This window comes from Geotrypetes seraphini, chromosome 5, assembly GCF_902459505.1.
Source record: "Geotrypetes seraphini chromosome 5, aGeoSer1.1, whole genome shotgun sequence".
Classification (NCBI taxonomy): domain Eukaryota; kingdom Metazoa; phylum Chordata; class Amphibia; order Gymnophiona; family Dermophiidae; genus Geotrypetes; species Geotrypetes seraphini.
The window spans coordinates 176,435,072-176,458,072 of NC_047088.1; the positions used below are offsets into that span (position 1 = coordinate 176,435,072).

The following is a 23,001-nucleotide window of genomic DNA, read 5'->3' on the forward strand; positions in this document are numbered from 1 at the left end:
TCATAGTATTATCATTTTTTAACAAATAGAGCAGTTATGAAATCTGCCTGCATTGATGCAAAATCTATAGGTACATTTTCATACCCTTTTTTCACCAACTTTCAAAAGGAAAGCATGAGTAAACTTGCACTTTGGAAATTATCCCAGAAAAAGGTATGTTTACAGATTTGTACCAGGTTTTTCTGAAAGTTTTTTTTTTTTTTTTTCAAAAATAATGTATAAAGAGTTGAAAATACTGTATAATCAGAAGCTACAGCCTGGTTCCAGCCCATTTGAGGGGAAGTATGAAGAAGTGAACCTACTAGTATCTAATACTGCCTTTTTTCTGCTGATTATCTTGCATCTCTTTTAAACCAGACAGCTGATGCTATGTTTTCTCTGACAGTTTAAATTCACATCACCGACAGCATTCTTTTGACGATGTTACCACATCGCAAACTTGAAGCATTCTATCAGCATTGAAAAGGTTTTTCAATTTACATACAATAGGGTCTCCTGAAGAAGGAATCGAAACGGGGCCACGTAGAGACCCCGAACCTGTTATAAACTGAATTATCAAGCTGCTCTCAATTTTCTCACAGAGCGATGTTCATTTGAAAAGATTTGTAAAGATAAGAAAAAACAAAGTATTTTCATACAAGTGTTTGAAAGACTGTAAAGACATTTATTTATTTATTTACTTTTGTAATCAAACTTGGAGCGTAACCAGAACTAATAAAGTTGCAACAACTGAAAAATATACTTTGGTTCATCACTAGAGGGCGCAACTCTCTTCTTGAAGAACTCTATACCTCTGAGTGACTTTCAAACGTGACGGTTGCAATCCTGAAGTTTGGTTACCAATTTGAATGAGAAGACAGTTCTTTTATTTGAACTCTAATATTTTTCTGACTTCCACTAATATTTAACTATTAGTACCCCAGTGACATTATAAAGAGATTATCTTGCATCAGCAGAATATGGTACTCCACCCTGTCTGGTTGATATCATGCACTGGTAATGGCCTTGATTTTAAAAGTCATGAAGAGTAACAAATGCTGAACTACAACCCAGTCAAGGGACCATCATGTTGCTATCAGTAGTTGTATATAGCCATTAGCATGCTGCTGTAGACTCATGTCAAAGGGGCATACCTCTTTGAAACACTAAAGGCCTGAAGAGTTTGTAGACAAAGTCCATTAGTGACTATAACTTTCCCTTTAGGTCCTTGCTGTTGGATCACAGTTCTTGAAAAGTCTTGAGACATTCTTGTTGGGGAGTATTTATCCTTTGCTTGACCTATGCTTAAAAAGAAATTCTACATTTGGACTTTGCCAACTAACACTGGACCCATTTTGCAAATAATTCAGACATTCATCCAGGGATTTATGTCTCGAGATAGGTGGAAGGGGTAGGGAAAATTAGTTGGTGGAGAAATTACTTGAAATAAACTTAAATCTTCATCAGTCCCAAAGGACATATACCTCTAGAGCAGACAGGAGAAGTGATGGCAGATCCCTTGGTTTCAGATGAAGGGTCTGTTCTGTTCCCTTAATTCCATCACATTGATGGAGTGGTTTCTGTTAACTCTCATAAGAGGCATCTGTACTGAACTGATGTTGTTATGAATCCATTAGCTCCAGTGTGCAAAAAATCAAACTATTTAATGAAACTCTGACAGTGACATTAGAGTCCCTTTGGGCAGCTAATTCCAGGGTGGGTTAGGTGCTCTGCTAAAATGGAATACTTGATTTCAATTTCTGACAAGATCCAAAAACAGGCTAGTGTTGGGCCCCAGGAAATTTGGGGCCATTGGACCAGATCTGAACAAATTCTTCTTTCCATATGATTGAAAATCCATACTTCATTAATATAGTTCAGTCACTTAGACCAGGATACAGTCCACCCAGCAGAGCAGATGTTGTAAGGAAACTGTTGGATAAAGTGTGTGAAGAGAAATGGAGCAATGTGCAACAGGTCTGAAGGGTAATATTGTTAACCTAAGTCTTGATGGGTGTTGTAATATCCTTAATGATCCTATTGTTTATGCTTGTATAACAACAGAAGAAGGGAATGTCTTTCTTGCAGAAACAATTGATACCTCAGGAAATGCACATACAGCATAATACTTACAAGAAGTTGCAGTAAAAGCTATAATAAAATGTGAACAAAAATTCAAATGTCTGGTATGCAGTTTAGTCACAGACAATGCTGTAAACATATCAAGATCAGAAGAAATTTAGATGAGCATGAAGCGAATACCAAACTAATAACATATTGTTGCAGTGCTCATATACTTTACCTCCTATCAAAGACTTCAGTGTCCCAGAAATAAAGACCAATGTTATAGAAATTGCTAAATACTTCTGTAACAATCATTCTGCTGCAGCAGCTCTGAAAAGTGTGGGTGGAACCATGCTAAGGCTCCCACAATATGTTAGATGGAACTTTGCAGTTGACTATTTTGTGCAGTATATCAAGAACTGGCCTATTCTGATGATAGTTTGTGATCAAAACTGAGAGAAAATAGATGACACTGTTATGGCCAAAATCCTCAATATTGGGCTTAAGAGAAACATAACATAACATTTTATTTGTATACCACGATACACCATGGAATTCGATGCAGTTAACAAGAATTATCTAAAGGCCATGTAACCGGTGAAGGTACAAATGCAAACAATTTAGAAGTAGGACAAGATCAGCGTTTCAGATACAATCACTATTAATTAGATATGTTGAAGATACTCTGAGAATCCTGAAACTCATTTCTGAAGCTTTAAACAAAATACAGAAAAATAGCTACTTTATTGACGATACTGTTGTAATTTGAAAGGAACTGAGTGAGCACTTAAAGCAAAACTGCACAATGACAGAATTAAATTAAATCCAATGAAACTTGTCTCTATGCAATGTCAATGAACAAATCAACAGTATCATTAATTCATATCATTGCAGTATATAGGATATTCAGATTGCTGATAGACACAACAATTTTGAGTCATACAGCTCAATTCTTCATTGATACTCCCTTTTATTTACTCTTCATTTATCTTCTTTAAATTCATTTTACTTTAGACTCAAATAAATACATAGAAAAACTTATCTTAGCACTCTTTTTATAATTTAATCTTTATTGAGTTTCAATTTTTTATGATAACAATCATAATAAAATTAAACAGTTTCCAACATATATCCAATCACATAAAAAGTTATATAAGGAATAATAAAACAAGGAAATTAAACATTTCTTTTCCAATTGTTAGTTAGTCCACAATCATTCAGTGAGAGAGGAGTATCAATAAAATTGAAAACTATTTTACTCCATCACCCTTTAGAGGAAAGAAATCAAGCAAACTGAACTGGATCCAAGTTATTAACTACAAGCCTTATTCCAAAATAAATCTACATAACTGTGTAGAATCAAAAAATATATATCTAGCTCTGTTGAAATTCACCAAACACTTACATTGGAATCTTAATACAAAGGTAACACCCATTTTTAAAACCTGAGGTCTCAAAAGCAAAAATTTTTCCTCTTTTTTGTGTTAACCTGGATACATCTGGATACATTCTTATTTTTTGATTCAGAAACAAGGCATCTTTATGTTTGAAAAAGAACCTCTAAAAGCCACTCTATCTGAATCTATAGCAAATTGAACAAAAAGTGTAGCAAAGTTAATTGCTCTGATTCTGACTTCTCTAATACTGTATATTCGTAAAATCCAACACATTGCAGATTCCTGGTGATCCTCCGGAGGTTTCTTCTTTCCCAAAGGAATATAGTACATTTTTGAAATAGGGGGAAAAGAATTTTGTGGGACTTTCAGAACCTCCAAAAGATATCTCTTAAACATATCCAGTGCAGAGGTAATAATTGATTTAGGAAAGTTAATCAGTCTCAAATTTAGTCTCTGTGATAAATTTTCCAGCACTTCCATTTTAAAGTTAATGTTTACATTATTTTTTATAAGGAGCTGATTTTGTGCTCCTAAAATTTCTTGCTCCAGTGTGTTGGCGTTCTTCTTAATTTAATTGCACTTCTCCTGACATATAGGGAGAAGTGCAATTGAATTAAGAAGAACTCCAAGATAAGTTTTTCTATGTATTTTTATGAGTCTAAAGTAAAATGAATTTAAAAAAGATAAATGACGAGTAAAGAAAAGCAGATCAATGAAGAATTGAGCTGTATGACTCAAAATTGTTGAGTCTATCAGCAATCTGAAGATCCTATATGCTGCAATGATATGAATTAATGATACTGTTGATTTGAGAATTAAATTACAAGCATTAAAAAATTAATGGGATAAGCACTGCATCCAGCTCATTTTCTTGCAAATATTGTTAATATCTGAAACTGGAGTCAAACCTTAAGTGTTGAAGAAGAGGAGTTAGCTATGACATGGGTATTCAAGAATCATCCATCTGTAATGCCAACTATAATAAACTTCAGAGCTAAGGGGAGACCATTCAAGAAATAAATGCTTATGAAGTTTTAAAGAAAGTCCACACCAGTGAACTGGTGGAAGTCATTTATTAAGCACTTGGATTTAGACTGTTGAAGTAATGATTTCACTTTTAATAGTAGTAGTTTCTGCTGGCATAGAAAAAATATTCTCTTCCTTTGGACTCATTCATTCCAAATTGAGAAAACGTTTGGAGCACAATAAAGCAAGACAGTTTGTTTTTCTTTTTCAGATTATGAATAAATATGAAGATGAAGATAAATGAGCTGCAGAAAACAGTATTTTAAGTTTTTTGTGTGTGGATCTGGCTGATAGTTTAAGTATTTTTAAATATATTTTGTTTAACCACCTCAATAACATGGATATTTTAAGCCAGGGGTGCCCACACTTTTTTGGCTTCAGTGCTACTTTTAAAATGACCAAGTCAAAATGATCTACCAACAATAAAATAATAAAAAAAACACAAAGCAGACTGTACGCAGAGATAATGTTATCATTTATATTCGGGTTTTTTTTTTTTTTTTTATAGAAGTCAAGGCAGATGACTTTAGGAATATATAATGTCACCTCAGTAACAACTATACAAAAAATAAATACCTGTATACCCCCTCCCCTTTTACTAAACTGCGATAGCGGTTTTAGGCACATGGAGCTGTGCTGAATGCCCCACACTGCTCTTAACACTCATAGGCTCCCTGCACTAAAAACCGCTATCACGGTTTAGTAAAAGGGGGCCATAGTGCACAATATAGACAGCAGATATACATTCGGACACATTTTGATCACTAAATTTAAAATAAAATCATTTTTCCTACCATTGCTATCTGGTGATTTCATGAGTTTCCGGTTGCACTTCCTTCTTCTGACTGTAAATCCAATATTTCTTTCTTTCTGCTTCCTGCATGCTTCCTCTCCTCCAGATCTCATTCCATTCCCCAACCAACATCTCTCTCCCTCCATGAGTCCAACTTTTTCTTCCTGCCCCCTCCCCTTTCTTTCTTTCTTTCTCCCTATCCCCTTTCTTTCTCTTTCCCTGTCCCCCACCCCCCCAAGCCACCGCCACTGATTTCTCCCTGTTTTCCCGATGCCAGGCCAGATGCATAAAAGTGCCGGGCTCACAAGCCTTCCTCCCCGATGTCAATTCTGACATAGGAGAGGAAGTTCCAGAACTTCCTCTCTGACATAAGAATTGACATGGGGGGTGGGGGGGGGGAAGGCTGTGGGCCTGGCGCTTGTACATGCCTGACCTGGCATTAGGGAAGCAGGGAGAAATCGACGGCGGTGGCTTTGCGGGGGAGGGGGTGGGACAGGGAGAGAGAGAAAAAGAAAGGATATAGATGTCATCCCGGGCTCCACGATAGACTCGCATTGCCTTTGCGTTCTACTGGTCGATCGCGATTGACCTTTTGGGCACCCCTGTTTTAAGCAAATACAAGAATATATGTACTATAATGTTATTATGTTGGTTAAATAAAACTATTTAAATTGTTATTAAGGTAATGATTACTTTTCTCCTTTCAATAAAATACAGTAGAAAAGTTGTCCTAATATGAATGGCTCCTATCTGCCATTGCATACAGTTCAAGATTTTATTGCTGACCTACAAGTGTGTTTATTCTGCTGCCCCTCAATATCTCTCCTTGTTTTTCTCTCCTTTTACACCTCCCAGAGAACTCCGTTCCTCAATTAAGTTACTCTTAGCGTTACTCTTCTCCTCCTCTGCCAATGCCAGACTTCGTCCCTTTCATCTAGTTGCCCCCTATGCCTGGAATAAATGACCCAAGTTTGTCCATCAAGCCCCTTCCCTTGTTTAAAAGCAGACTGAAAACCCATCTTTTTGATATAGCTTTCTATCATTAGCCCTACTCTTCTGCCCTCCAACCTACCTGCTGATTGACCGTTCCCCTTAACTGTATTCATGACATCCTGTTTGTCTGTCTTGCCTATTTAGATTGTAAGCTCTTTTGAGCAGGGACTGTTTTCTTATTCTTTGTGACTCTATGCAGCGCTGTGTGTGTCTGGTAGCACTATAGAAATAATTAATAGTAGTAAACTAGAGATAGTTCACCTCACAATAATTTTATAATTATTTATCTATGGGGCGCTGGTGAGCACCGTATGAGATGGACGCAAGGTGAATGAGCTCCAGCCCTAACAATATATAACTCGAGAAAACACCAGAAATATTTATTCCAAACAGAACCAGCGTGTATTATCACAAAGTGGAACATGTCCACTACAAAACCTGGCAAAAGTAAGAATGCGGAACCTTCATCACCGCAAAAAAATGGAGATGATAAGATAGAGGACGCATCATCGTCCTCCATCATAGAAGAACTACATTCAATCCGCCATCTGCTCCTGGACACGAAGCAAGACATTGCCGAACTGAAAGGAGAATTCACAAATCTAAGGGAAGAATTCAGCAGTGTAAAACAATGCACAGAAGCTTTAGAGTCTAAAGTCCAAACATCGGAAGATTCTATTAAGATCCTATTCAAACAAACGCTATGCATATCGCAACTGGAACTTGCCCTGGAAGATGCAAAAAATAAAGCCAAACGTAACAGCTTTAGAATCCTTGGCTTACCTGGGGTAGGGAGGCGTGCAATCTTGCAGATTTTCTGGCAGCGCTTCTCCCTGAGCTTCTTAAAATCTCTGCAGACACGAAGCTAGACTTTGATACTGCATACAGAATACCTCAGCACGTGGCACGCCATAACCGCTACCCGAAACCGATAGTAGTTACACTGCTGTGCCAATCTCAAGTGCAACTCATTTTACAAAAAGCGAAAACACACTCGCCGATTACCTTTGAGGGTAATAAATTGATCTTGGTCCCCGATCTATCCAAAGAATTGGCTAAGAAGAGAAAAAAACTCCTTGCCTTTAGGCCTAAACTATTAGTGATGGGCGCCAAACACGGGATCCTTTATCCAGCACGTCTGCGGGTCACATACAACAACTCAACTAAAGATTTCACCAACCCGGCTGATCTGGCTGACTTTATCGAAAGTGTACATCCGACTGCGATAGACAAAACCTGACTTTACATTTGTCTGGAAGATCAACGCAAGCAGTGAGGCTTTGATCTCTGAAGTTTGCATCGAGTCTCGTTGATCACTGGTAAAACATAGCTGCCTACAACGTGGCCATTTATGTTTGGTTATACACTCCAGTATATGTTTTAATTGACTGGTGTTTTATTATATTCCACTTAACAACTATTGGTTTTCATTACCGAAGTGTCTCCCTCTTCTCTCTCACTAACCCTGGGAGGTTCTCGGGATTTTTCCCATACTAACATTTTCCTTCTTACAGGTCTGTTTATAATAATGAAGTATGTCAACAATTGTTTTTACTGCATCTCTTCTATGTATGTGCACCACTCTTTCTATATATCTTTTCTCTGTCCAGATACATGCAGTTCCATTACAATTTGAATTTGTTGGTTTCCTAAGCTTATTTTTCTCATCAATAGACCTATGATTATTGCTACAGCGTAGTTTATCACCTACACTGTTAAACCCGTTTGTTTGTATTAACTTTTATTTTACTCACTCACGTCTATGGTCCTTACTATAGACTTCACATTTTTGTAACTTTCCTAATATGACCATGTATCTGAATACGGAGTTTAATATGTTAATCACGTCTTTTTCCTCTATACCAAACTATTTTACCACGAGGTAATATCTCAGCTCAGTCAAGTATGTTGAATGTACTTATCTGTGGCGATTACAGCAGATATAGTCTGTCTCATATTAGTAAAGATGGATTATGCTGCTGTTTACCCCAAACTGTATATTGGTGCACCAGAGTACATCACATTTCTAATGTTCCATATATGAGAAGGCAAAATATACTGTTATTTATCCCAAACTGTGTACTGGGGCACCGGAGTACATCACATCTATACTATTGTATTTGCATTGTGCTAAGTTCTATGTATACCTCTGACACTTTTGCTACAATGCTTACGGTATATCAGCTAATCTCAGCATACAGATCACAATTAGACCATTTATACCTAACTGTATTTTTAACATCTGGATACATCACATCGTGTGGCAATACCTCTTTTATAGAATTATATATATATATCTATGATATATTATTTTCACACATACCCATCTGCAAATTCATGCATCTGAGTACATCACAGAATTAATATAACATGTCTCTCACCTGCTTTTCTGTAAATGTAAAAGGATTTAACAACCCCATTAAGAGAAGTAAAATACTTAAATATACAGAACAATAACACCCAGATATAGTATTTTATCAAGAATCTCATTTATCTGAGAGTGAGTCTAAGATTTCTCCCAAATGGGCATATCCACCCCTGTATTCACCTGCTCAGGGAAAGAAAAATGGAGTTATTACATTAATTAGACGCAGACCTGACCTTAAGATCCTGATTCATTCTACTGATACCATGGGACGATGGATTAAAACAGAATTGACCATTAATGAAACACCAATACATGTTATTAATATATATGCCCCCAACGTGGATGACCCCACATTTTTCAAAAGATTACAGAACTCATATCAGCATCAGCGGATGTCCCCTGTATATTAGGAGGTGACTTCAATCAAATTATTGATCCTAATATGGATAAGAAATCCCAAGCCACTTACAGACAATCCAAGTCCTGGACTACTATACAAGACTTGTTGAATCTAACAAAAATGTTGGATATGTGGAGACTCTTACATCCTAAAGAGACATGTTACACTTTTTATTCTCCACCACACTCGTCATATTCAAGGATTGACTATTTCCTATCCAGTTTCTCCCTAGCTTCGAAAGTGGACTCTGCACAAATTCATCCCATATCGATCTCCAACCATGCCTCTATTTTGATTACATTCAAGAATGTGGGGCAGGAGCGCAACAAAGGCCAGTGGCGTTTTAACTCTTCCCTACTCTCTGTTGATGACTTTGTTAAATTCACCAAAACAACATAGTGGAATTTTTTGATATAAACAAACCCACCGATACCTCATTGCAAATCACATGGGATGCTTTTAAGGCCTTCATAAGAGGCACAATAATCTCTTACGTAGCTACCAAAAAGAAAAATAAATGAGCCGAGTCACTTTTATTGGAACGCAAAATCCAAGAAGTTGAACAACTTCATCTGGCTGATTTGAGCAACCCTGATCTACAAACAAAACTACATAAATTGAGATTTGAATATAATTTAGCTTTAAGTAATGAGGCATCCAAGGAAATTTTCATGAAATCTGCATCATACTACCCAACTGCGAATAAATGTGTTTATCAACTTGCTGCGTATTTGAAATTACGTGTTTAAAAAACTAATATCCCTGCAATTCAAGCTATTACTGGGGAATTAGTATTGAATGACAACGATATCTGTTCACAGTTTCGGTCCTTCTATGAGAAGTTATATACTTCAGAACATCCCAATCAAACACCATTTGAATCATTTCTTAAAAATTTACCACATCACGTCCTCACAGAAGACGATACTGAACACTTGACTGAACGGATTACAGTGACACAAGTTACACATGCCCTTCATACTATGGCAAAACAAACATCACCGGGTCCAGATGGGCTACCTGTGGAATTTTACATCGCTTTTCAAGAGGACATTCTTCCATTCTTGACACAATATTTTTGCCATCTTTCAGACAATGGCTGTGCGTCTGGTAATTTCACAGAAGCTTTGACAATAGTTCTTCCCAAACCAGACAAAGATCCTCTGCAAGTACAAAACTACAGACCACTATCACTAATAAATGTGGATGCGAAAATATATGTGAAACTATTAGCCACATGACTGAACTTTGTCTTAGCTAAAATTATTCAAGAGGATCAAAATGGCTTCATGAAGGGAAGACTTTCTAGTGATAACACAAGACTATTTGCTCATGTACTTGTTCAGGCTCAAAGTCAGGCAGATCCAATGGTGGCAATTGCATTGGATGCTGAAAAGGCATTCGATCGAGTAGAGTGGCCTTTCCTATTTAAAACTATGCAATGGTTTGGATTACCCGAGAGATTTATCACAATGGTTCGTGTTTTATATTCTAATCTTTCCACTAAACTACATATCAATGACACGCTCTCGGACACTTTCCACCCGACCAGAGGTACCAGACAGGGTTGTCCCCTGTCACCTCTATTGTTCAACATTGCACTGGAACCATTGCTGATAGCAATTCGTAATAATCCTAATATCATTGGACTACAAATAGATGATCTCCAAATTAAATTATCAGCGTATGCGGATGATGTTCTGATTTATTCTACTTTGGACTCCATACCACACATCTTACGAACTATTGACCAATATGCCCTCCTTTCCGGCTACAAACTGAACTCCACTAAAATGGAGGTCATACCACTGAATTCTATGACATGTAAAAACATCATTCTAGCTCGGGGTCTTAAATATTCTCCTACACAATTGAAATACCTGGGAATATTCTTTGGAACGTCAATAGAAGAAACAAGTATGCTTAATGAAGTCCTGAAGCTTACATTGTGGGGTAGACTGGACTCTATTAAGATGGTGCTATCTCCTAAAATCACATATATTCTCTCCATGTTACCATTTTTACTTCCCCATCACACATATTCTAAGATGGAGTCACTGATGACACAATTCCTGTGGAATAACAAGGTGCCGCGTATAGCTCTGAAGAAGTTGAAATGTGCAAAACAGAATGGAGGAGTGAACTTCCCCAGTACATTTGAGTATCATGTTGCCTTCTTAGCTAGACAAGGAACTAAATGGTTATCAGAAACTAAATACTCCAATCCTCCTACATGGTTACAAATGGAACAAAAAATGTTTAACATGGAACGAATGACAATCTACTCTTTTCTAAAGCCCTCTGATAATCTACCAGACAATCCTATACTCCAAGCCACTGCTTCAGCATTACAAGAAATAGATATGATGGCACCTGTCCAATGGAATAACACCATTTACACCCCTATATGGCGTAATCCAAAGGTGAAAATACAAGGACAACATATTGAATGGAAATCATGGATTAAAGCTGGTAACTGGTCAATAACACAGTTAATCAGTGACAAGCACTTAACTGATTTTGCCACATTAATTACCACATATGGTATTCCTCCATCTCAATTCTACAGTTGGGTACAATTACAACATTTTATACAAGCACTCAGGAATAAACAGTTAATATTGCAGATAACCCCGAAGATTTTAGATTGGACTGCAGTGATTAGTGTAAAGAAGGGTGAAGCAGCATCCTGGTATAGATTATTAAAACAATATAAATTCAAATACCCCAAAGCTTTATATGATGTATGGTCTCATGACATGTCATCACAGTTAACTCCTAGTGTCTGGGAGAGGGTATGGCTTACTGCGTTTGGTTCATTGCAAGCTGCATCAATAAAACAATTAATCCTTTTTCTATACCATAGAGCATACTGGACCCCTAATAAACTCTCCAAACTTAATCCAACGATGTCTAATTTATGTTGGTCATGTAATATGGCCACAGGTATACTGGATCATATGTTATACCATTGCAGTTTGCTATCTTCATATTGGTCAGATATATGGGCAACTATATGTGACATCCTACCTATTCAAGTACAATTCAATTATACTATACTTATAACAGGTGGTTCAACAATAGTACCATCACTGGATAAACACAATACTAAATTGTTGCATTGCTTATTGTTGATTGCACTGAAAATCATTTTATCTCATTGAAAAGATTTTTCTTCTCTACATTATAATGAATGGTGGAATACTGTTTGTATGTATGCAAGATATGAAAAATCAATAGCGGAAAAAAATCATTCATCCTCTTTCTTATTCATTAACATGTGGTCTAAGGTCCTTTCATATTCTGTTATCCCTCTTCATTGATACTTTTACTAGAATTTACTTATTTATGCGCTGTACATTTATTACCCTAACTATTATGACTTATTTCTATATTCAAATTTATGTTGATATATATGTTCTGACATACCATTACATACAATTGACTGTCCTGTAGGAAGATGAAAATGTATTAGCACATTGTTGATGTTCTTTTATTTTATGTTACACCTGTATTATTTTTCATGAAAATTCAATAAATGTTATTGAACAGAAAATAATTATTTATCTATATATTTCTAATAGTATAACCAAATCAGTACATTTTAGATATAAATTGTTAGGATATAACACTAAAACTAATCTGAAAAGTTATTTTTCAGAAAATGAAACCTTCATTTGGTTGTAGAACGAATACATGTTGATCAATTTTTCACTTTGTCAAAAATTACAAATACTAGGGGGACACTCGATGAAGTTACAGGGAAATACTTTTAAAACCAATAGGAGGAAATATTTTTTCACTCAGAGAATAGTTAAGCTCTGGAACGCAATTCCAGAGGTTATGGTAAGAGCGGATAGCGTAGCTGGTTTAAAAAAAGGTTTGGACAATTTCCTGGAGGAAAAGTCCATAGTTTGTTATTGAGAAAGACATGGGGGAAGCCACTGCTTGCCCTGGATCGGTAGCATAGAATGTTGCTACTCCTTGGGTTTTGGCCAGGTACTAGGGGCCTGGATTGGCCACTGTGAGAACGGGCTACTGGGATTGATGGACCATTGGTCTGAACCAGTAAGGCTATTCTTATGTTCTTAAATATTAACATTATGCCAGCTAGCCACTTAAACTTTTCCTCCTAGGGAAGTTGTCCCTTCCCCTTTATCATATTTGTCGTCTTTCCCTTTCCCTTTTCTAATTCTGCTGTATTTTTTGAGATACGATGACCAGAATTGCACACAGTATTCGAGGTGCAGTTGCACCATGGAGTGACACAAAGACATTATAACATTCTCATTTTTGTTTCCATTTCTTTCCTAATAATTCCTAACATTCCTTTTGCTTTTTTAGCTGCTGCTACACACTGAGCAGAAGATTTCAACGTGTCATTCACAATGACATCTATATCCTTTTTCTGGGCAGTGATTCCTAATGTGGAACTTTGATTCATATAGCTATAGTTTGGGTTTTTTCCCATATGCATCATTTTGTATTTGTAATGTAATGTAATGTAATTTATTTCTTATATACCGCTACATCCGTTAGGTTCTAAGCGGTTTACAGAAAATATACATTAAGATTAGAAATAAGAAAGGTACTTGAAAAATTCCCTTACTGTCCCGAAGGCTCACAATCTAACTAAAGTACCTGGAGGGTAATAGAGAAGTGAAAAGTAGAGTTAGAGGAAAAATAAAAATAAAATAAACATTTTAACAAGACAGCATTGATCTAAATACTTTGGAAGGTAGAAGAGAGGAGAGAAAGGAATAGAAGCAGAAGGGGGGGCCGTTGAACAGTAGAATTCTGGAGAAATTTAAATGATAGAAATAGAACAAAACAAAGACAAAAGGCAAAACAATAGATAAGATTAAAGATAAATCATAAGCTGGAAAGAAAAATAAAATAAAACTTTGTCTTCAATCCACGGTTTCAGCGTCAGTGATGAAGTGGAGCAAGTAAGTTTAGGAGGAGCGATTGACGTTTCCAGAAAGGGCTTCTTCAGTTAATTTGCTCACATTAAACGTCATCTGCCATTTTGATGCTGTTTCATAAGGTTTTCATGCAATTTTTCACAATTTTCTTGCAATTTAACAACTTTGTGCCATCAGCAAAATTTAATTGCCTCACAAGTTCCCATCTCTAGATCATATATAAATATGTTTAAAAAAGCAGTGGTCCTAGCATAGGCCCCTAGGGAACTATCTACCCTTCTTTGAGAATACTGACCCTTTAATCCTATTCTGTTTTCTATCTTTTAACCAGTTCTTAATCCACAACAGGACATTACCTCCTATTCCATGATGTTGTATTTCCTTAGGAGTCATTCATGAGGTACTTTGTAAAATGCCTTATGAAAATCCAGATACACAATGTTGACTGGCTCCCCTTTATCCACTTCAGATAAACTATGCTCATAATAAAACTATTTATTTTTTATGTGCTACTGAACATATACAACACTATATAATGATAAGAAGTAAACAGGTATGATAAATTATAAGCTCTTTGGAGAACTGACATAAGTGGATACCTGAAACAACAAACAATAAGATCAAAAGAGTGTCCAAATCCCACCCCTCTAGATTTAAACCCTGTTTATTTGGCTTACTACTCTAATATTTAGCCTATGCATATGCATTATCTAAAATGAGGTAAATGACCCTGTTATTTTGCAGTTTCTTAAATTGATTTGTGAATTTTCTGCTTTCTTTACAGGAAGACCAACTGCAAACGAAAATGATCAATGCTGGCTTGCGATATGGCTATGAATACCTTGGTAATACTCCTAGACTGGTTATTACTCCTCTTACAGACAGATGCTACAGGTAAAAATACAAACCAATAAAAAAAATTTAAATTTAAACTAGAATGTCATGACACCAGAATAGCAATTTTAATTTTCTTCATGTCAGTAGATGGGTATTGTTGCCTGTCACCCCCTGTGGGTGGGCTAGAGCTGGGGGTATAGCCCTGGTGAGGTTCCAGGTAGATCAGTGGAGCCCACATGCAGGATCAGAGATGGGATTCTCTTGATACTTCAATTCTAAGAAAACACTTTTAGTAATGTAATTCACTAGGATAAAAAGGATGGCTAGATTTAATTCCAGTCAGTCATTACAACTTCTCCAGTACTTTGAACAGTAAATACTTTCCTGGATTAATGTCCTGATGTCCTGATACTCAGTTGAATTCAGCAAAAACATATAGCCCGTCTGATGGATCAGAAACTGGTTGGAGGGTAGAAAACAGAGGGTAGGAGTGAAGGGCCACTACTCGGAGTGGAGGAGGGTCACGAGTGGTGTCCCGCAGGGCTCGGTTCTCGGGCCGCTGCTATTTAATATCTTCATTAATGATCTAGAAACAGGGATGATAAATAAATTTGTGAGATAATAAAATTTGCAGACGACACCAAACTATTTAATGGAGCTCAGACTAAAGAGGACTGTGAAGAATTGCAAAGGGACTTGAACAAACTAGGAGAATGGGCGATGAGATGGCAGATGAAGTTCAACGTTGAGAAATGTAAAGTATTACATGTGGGAAGCAGAAATCCGAGGTACAACTATACGATGGGAGGGATATTATTGAATAAGAGTACCCAGGAAAGGGACTTGGGGGTTTTGGTGGATATGACAATGAAGCTGACGGCACAGTGCGCAGCGGCCGCTAAGAGAGCGAATAGAATGCTAGGTGTAATCAAGAAGGGTATTACAGCCAGAACAAAAGAAGTTATCCTGCCGTTGTATCGGGCTATGGTGCGCCTGCATTTGGAGTACTGCGTACAATATTGGTTGCCGTACCTTAAGAAGGATATGGCGTTACTTGAGAGGGTTCAGAGGAGAGCGACACGTCTGATAAAAGGTATGGAAAACCTGTCATACGCTGAGAGACTGGAGAAACTGGGTCTCTTTTCCCTGGAGAAGAGGAGACTTAGAGGGGATATGATAGAGACTTACAAGATCATGATCAGGTCTGACCCAGCGGAGGCATTGCTTATGTTCTTATGTTCTTATGAAGCCCAATATATTCTGTTTGGAATTGAAAAACCAAAAAGAAAACGTTACATTTTCACTGCCACTAAGGTCTGTCCCAAAACTTAATTTCAAATAAGCTCTTCAGTTCCAACAAATCAGTCATAATCTCTTATAGTTTTCCTTATGTTAGTCTTAATTTGTTTCTCTCACTCCTAATCTCAGAGCTTTACACTAAGTTTTTGTAAATACCTTTAGTAAATCTCTTGTCCCTTTGGTGCAACAAAATTAGAGATTGAGGTCTCCACCCAAACAATGTTAGTATGTGTTCATGATTGTACAGATTGCTTTGAGAAATAGGATCTCAAAACCAACAGATTAGTGGAATACCTGAAAAATCAGTGGACTCCTGATGCAGGCTTTGTAAGCCGAAACATGGTTGGTGTTGGGTCTTATTTCTGGTTCCATTTTATATGTGTACTGCATTAAAGTACATTTCGGTTTGACAGCATTGAATTGCAACAAAGAGCTTCCTGACTTGCCTGCTTGCCTGCCTCAAGATTTCCTCTATGTGCCACAATCAGGAAGCAACTATCTGGCATCCCCTCCCCCTCCATGATTAGAGAAGCCCCCAATTGTCCCTTCAAGGCAAACTTTATTTTCTTCCAAACCTATTACAAATGCTGTTTTAGCTTAGAGGGTTTTCCTATGGATATGCTTAACTCTCTTAGCTCAGCTTCTTTTTCCTGACCTTTCTGTTTGGATGCCTTATCCCCAAAGCTTACTTTCAGGTCTCTGATTTGGGTTTTAACCTTTTTTATTGTGTTACAAGTTTTTCTTCAGGCCCTTTATCTTGCCTGTCTTTGGGATGGGCTTTCATAATTACCTCATTACTCAAAACCTGTGGAGGACCTGTACAAGAGAGTTTTGTATAGCTAATTCTTTCCCTCCCAGGTTTGAATTCTTACCTACTCGATTCACTTTGGGGTCTTCATGTTCCTAAGTTCAGATTTCCCTTTTCCTATGGGTTGGCACCCTAATCCTTCCCTAGAGTGTTCCTAATACTCTAGGCCAACTGCCTACTTTCATTGGGGTCTTGGGGAACCCAGAATCTAAATACTGTACCCCTCTCATTCTCTATTTAGTGAGACCTCCTTGAGGGATCACAGTATTGATTTGGAACACTATGATGATCATCTAATTTCCATAAGATTTTGGCATATCATTTAACCCTTCATTTTGTTATTCTATATCTAGTTTTCAGCTTTAGGATGACATTGATCTTGACCAGGGGCTGCTTGACCTGGTCAGTGGGAAAGGAGGACAATTTCCAGAGTGAGCCTCCTTTCCTAAGGAAAAGGACTCTCAAGCCTGCAGCTACAAATTAATTAGACAAAAAGACCATAATATAATGATTCAGTATCCAATTTATTAATAAAAGATGGTAAATTAAAAGACAGTTTTTGTGCCTCAGAGTATTGTTGCCCTTTTCTCCTATTCCTATACTCTGAGGTTGTGCTTCCAGACTATTACATTTATGCTTCTTTTACATCATATTCGCTATTTAACAATATTGGATAACACAAGAGAAAGATTGATCAAATGATCATAGCTAAGAACTGACTGTTGGAAAACAATTTAATACTTGCAGTACTTTCCCTTCAAATTCTAGGCATATATTTGATAGCATAAGCTTTTAATTATCATATTCCTTATTTCATCTTATCCTTACTATTACTATATCATAATACTTCCATAACATTACAAAACTAGTACATTACCATGTCTCTTTGTTAAAATATTCCATGTACACATGTGAAAGAGCATTTTCAAAACATACATCTAAGTCTGATTTGGACATATGGCACTGAACATCCAAAACTATGAAAATGGCCGTTTTTAAAAGGCAAACCATCATACGTCTAGAATTTTTTTTTTTTTTTTTTAAATCTTTGATCTGGATGTCCAGGCTATTGGAACACCCAGATTGTCAGATGTCTTTCTTTATACCACATTTTCAAGGCTGAATTGCTTAAATAGTTCTGTTCTTTGTGTACAGCTGAAGTGCCGCGAGCGGGATCATAGAAGACAAACACAAATATGGTTGGACAAAGGTGGACAAAGTGATGGGGCCAGATGGTACACATCCGAGGGAACTGAAGGAATTTAGGGAAGTTATGATCTATTCAATGCTTCTACCGAGTCAGGAGTGGTATTGGCAGTGGCGTACCAAGGGGGGGGCGGGGGGGGGGCGGTCCGCCCCAGGTGCCAGCCCTGAGGGGGTGTTCCCAGCCTTGCCGCTCAGTCCCCCCCCACGCCCGAAGGACCGCTCGCCCCACTGACCTTCCAGCACACCTATGAAGCAGCCCGCAGCAGGATCGCGACGTCAGCAATCCCTGAGCTGCTTGGGCGCTGCTTCCTGCGCCGCGGTCCCGCCCCTCCTATGACGTCAGAGGAGGGGGCGGGACTGCGGCGCAGGAAGCAGCTCCTAAGCAGCACAGGGATAGCTGGCGTCACGATCCTGCTGCGGCTGCTTCATAGGTAGTGCGGGGAGGCCAGGGGAGCGAACGGTCCTTCGGGGTGGGTCAGGGCATCAGGCCTTCAGGGTGGGGCGGGTGGGCAGGCAGGCAGGCAGGCTTTCAAGGGGGAGGGGGGTGACAGGCAGGCAGGCCTTCAAGGGGGGGGTGCAGGCCTTCGGGGGGTGCAGACCTTCAAGGGGGTGCAGGTCTTCAAGGGGCGGACAGGCCTTCAAGGGGGGGACAGGCAGGCAGGCCTTCAAGGGGGGGACAGGCCTACAAGGAGGGGACAGGCCTACAAGGGGGTGGGACAGGCCTTTAAGGGGGTGCAGGCTGTCGGGGGGGGTGCTGACCTTCAAGGGGATGCAGGCCTTCAAGGGAGGGGACAGGCAGGCAGGCCTTCAAGGGGGGGAAAGGCAGGCAGGCCTTCAAGGGGGGGACAGGCCTACAAGGGGGTGGGACAGGCCTACAAGGGGGTGGGACAGGCCTTCAAGGGGGGGACAGGCTTCGGGGGGGTGCAGGCCTTTGGGGGGGTGCAGACCTTCAAGGGGGTGCAGGCCTTCAATGGAGGGGACAGGCCTTCAAGGGGGGGACAGGCAGGCAGGCCTTCAAGGGGGGGAAAGGCAGGCAGGCCTTCAAGGGGGGGACAGGCCTACAAGGGGGTGGGACAGGCCTACAAGGGGGTGGGACAGGCCTTCAAGGGGGGGACAGGCCTTCAGGGGGGTGCAGGCCTTTGGGGGGGTGCCAACCTTCAAGGGGGTGCAGGCCTTCAAGGGGGGGACAGGCCTTCAAGGGGGGACAGGCAGGCAGGTCTTCAAGGGGGGGTCAGGCCTTCAAGGGGGGGGGGACAGGCCTTCGGGGGGTTCAGGCCTTTGGGGGTGTGCAGACCTTCAAGGGGGGGACAGGCCTACAAGGGAGTGGGACAGGCCTTCAAGGGGGGAAAGGCAGGCAGGTCTTCAAGGGGGGGTCAGGCCTTCAAGGGGGGGGACAGGCCTTCGGGGGGTGCAGGCCTTCGGGGGGGTGCAGACCTTCAAGGGGGGGACAGGCCTACAAGGGAGTGGGACAGGCCTTCAAGGGGGGACAGGCAGACCTTTAAGGTGGGACAGGCCTTTGGGGGGGACCCTGGTTTAGAAGTACACAGAGGGAAGGGAGTGTTCAAAGAGACGTGCATATGCCAAACTTTGGGGGGGGGAAAGAAATAATGGGTCTGAAAATAGAGGAGAGGGAGAGAGATGATGGACCATGGGATTTAGGGAGGGAAGGAACAGAAAGAGAGAGAAATTGGACACAAGGGATGGTGTGGAGGAGGAATAGAGATACTGGATAGAAGGGTAATTGGGAAAAGAAAGGGAGAGATGGTGGACTCTGGGGTGGTGGGGAAAGAGGGAGAGATGCTGGATGAAAGGGTAGTTAAGAAAAGGTGGATCTGTGGAGGGAGATGAAAAAAAGGAAAGATACCAGACTTCCTGGGGAGGGAAGGGAAATGAAAAGGGAGGACAGAGTTGGCAGATGGATGGTTAGCATGCAGAAAGAAGAAAGAAGGAGACCCTGGCAAGCAAGTTATCGGAAGAAAACCAGAGCCTTGGACCAACAAGATTTGAAATTTAGCAAGACAACAAAAGGTAGAAAAATTAATTTTATTTTCTGTTTTGTGATTATAATATGTCAGATTTGAAATGTGTATCCTGCCAGAGCTGGTGTTGGACTGCAAAAGTGAGCTAGGATTTAACAGAGAGAGGAAAAATCCTTTTTGTTTCTTTATTTTATTTACAACTTAGCGCCAGTGTGGTTAGGAGAAGCCAAAGGGGGTGAAAAAGCTATAAAACCCACCAGGAGTTTTGAAAAAATCACCCAACTGGGCAGGAAAATCGAATTGAAAAACCAATTCAATAGGCTGAATCGAATCGAAATTTTTTTTTCCTGAATATGGCAGCATTAGTTTGCGCTACTGTCTTAGACTTTAGGACCTGGGATTGGGGAGAGATGGCATCCTCAGTACTTTATAATGCAAGTGAAACGAGGATTTGGTCAGACTTTTGAAGGGTCTGCAGAAAAAAAATATTGTATAGGCCGGGGACATGAGACAGCAGGAAATGGGAACTTTTCTTCCTTCTATTTTTGTGAATGGAAAGGCTGAGGATGTCAGAGAGTTCAGTTAAAATATGTGCTTTATAAGAAAATATAATAATGTGTTTTATAAAGTTTATAGCATAGCTGGCTTACCCAGTGAGGTGTTCCTAGTGGTGGTGGTGGCAGCGTGTCAATGTGTTGAGAGGAAGAGGTGGTCTGGGAAATTCTGCTGAGCAAACTCCGGGCCCATTTCCACCCCCCAGTTAGTCCACTCCACTCAACTGGTTCACACACTGAGTGGGTCTTTGGGTGTTGTTTTGGAATCTCTTCCAGTGGTTTATCAGTATCTCCTTCTGGTCCAAGGAAGGAAACTTTGTTATCCTTAGCATTGACCTACAGAATATGTTTGTACAGCACTGCTTGTGTGGCATTAGGCTATGTAGTGATCAAAAGAAATAAACAGACCTTTGCACATTTTTGCACTATATGGTGGGTGTATGAGGAGATTCACATTTCCTGCACAGATAAGTCCATGTGAAGTTACCTTGTGCTGTATTTGACATCTAGCAAGGTCTCTGTTTGAAAGGAAAGATCTAAACTTAAAAATGAAGTGGCCAGAAGTTATGGTAAAAGCAGATAGTGTAGCTGGTTTTAAGAAAGATTTGGACAAATTTCTGGAGGAAAAGTCCATAATCTGTTATTAAGACATGGGGGAAGTGTCTGCTTGCCCTGGATTGGTAGCATGGAATGTTGCTACTCTTTGGGTTTTGACCAGGTATTAGTGTCCTGGATTGGCTACCATGAGAATGGGCTACTGGGCATGATGGACCATTGGTCTGACCCAGTTAGGCTATTCTTATGTTATGTTCTCATCTGTAGGGGCCTTTGTTTTCACTTTTTATTTTAATGTATTTTTTTTCTGGGAACTTATCAATGTTTTTTTATAATGGAAGAGAATTAATGTGTGTGGGATGAGGGGGTAACTAATTTCTTCAGCTAAATAATTCAATCCACCTCAAACAGACATAGGAGAACTCACGCACCATTCACACACCCTCCAACCAAAAACGTCGAAAGAAAAAAACTGTTCGACAACCTCCTAGCCATTCGAGCTGCAACACTCGACCCCCAACTCTACAACCAATTGACATCGACCATAGACTGCAAAACCTTCAAAAAAAAATAAAAACCTTTCTATTCAAAAAACACATAAAACCGAACTAACACAATCAGAACTGTCCCAAACATCACCTGCAACTACTCCATATGTACTTCTGATGTCATGACAATTCAGACATAATTTATGTTATGTTATGTTTGGAATATAAGAAAATTTTCACTGCCTATTCTATTCTGACCATTTATTACGTTTCATGGTCATTACAAAAAATATTTTTTTCCATGGGGGGGGTGTCAAAAAATGATGGGCCCCGGGTGCCACATACCCTAGGTACGCCACTGGGTATTGGAGAACTGGAGATGGGCAGATGTGGTCCCTCTCCACAAAAGTGGAAGAAGTAGGGAACTATAGGCGGTAAGTCTGACTTCTGTGGTAAATAAATTAATGGAAATAATTTTAAAACAGAGAATAGTGATGTTTCTGGAATCCAGTGGATTACAGGACCTGAGGCAACATGGATTCACTAAAGGCAGGTCTTGTCAGACAAATCCGATGAATTTCTTTGACTGGGTGACCAGAGAATTGGATAGAGGGAGAGCTCTAGATGTGGTATATTTAGATTTTAACTACTGTGAAATTGAAATGGATAAGAACCTCTTCAATGTAGACAACAAAACAATAGAATACAGGTTCTACACGCAATTGAATTGATTTTGAACAAGAGGAAAAGACCTCAGAAGCCTGCACCATCAAGAATATTTAATTCTATAATGTTTACTCAGCAGGACAGGTTCTCTATCATTGGTCTCACACACCTCTCCTAACCGGTTAGCAAAAAAACTTTTTAATCGTGTATTCAACACTTCTTACTTTTTTAACCGGTGATATAAACAAAAATGTAATGCACTTATCTGAGTTAAGGATAAGAGCCCGACGGGACCCGTTTCGCCAATTTATTGGCTTCGTCGGGGGACTTTTTGATAGCTGTAAAGCAACAAGAACAGAAAAGACAAGTGCTAAAACATTAAATCAAAATAAATATGCAACAATTGTCTCAACATATCTGCGAAATAGTACTCACTGCATTCAGTCTGAACTAACACATCAAAAAATGGCGCTGGTGGCGCTAGAACGCCATGCATGCGTACTTAAAGGCAGTGCACAATGATGTCACAAAGCCCATTAGAAAAAAGAGTGCCAGCCGATGTTACTATTCAAACCCACAGGTTTCATAGAGTTGAGCTGAAATGCCCATCTGGCTTCTCTCTGGAGGAGTTTAATATGCCGGTCACCTCCCCGATCGTTCTTAA

General features: G+C 39.4%; 1 protein-coding gene across 1 annotated transcript in view; it reads left to right on the forward strand.

Moving 5' to 3' along the window:
- DNAH7 (dynein axonemal heavy chain 7) overlaps positions 1–23,001 on the forward strand; it is a 707,015-nt gene that overhangs the window by 258,473 nt on the left and 425,541 nt on the right. Inside the window, exon 20 of the mRNA XM_033944671.1 lies at positions 14,730–14,839. Within this exon, the coding sequence (XP_033800562.1) occupies positions 14,730–14,839 (110 nt within the window). The remainder of the gene's footprint in view (positions 1–14,729; positions 14,840–23,001) is intronic.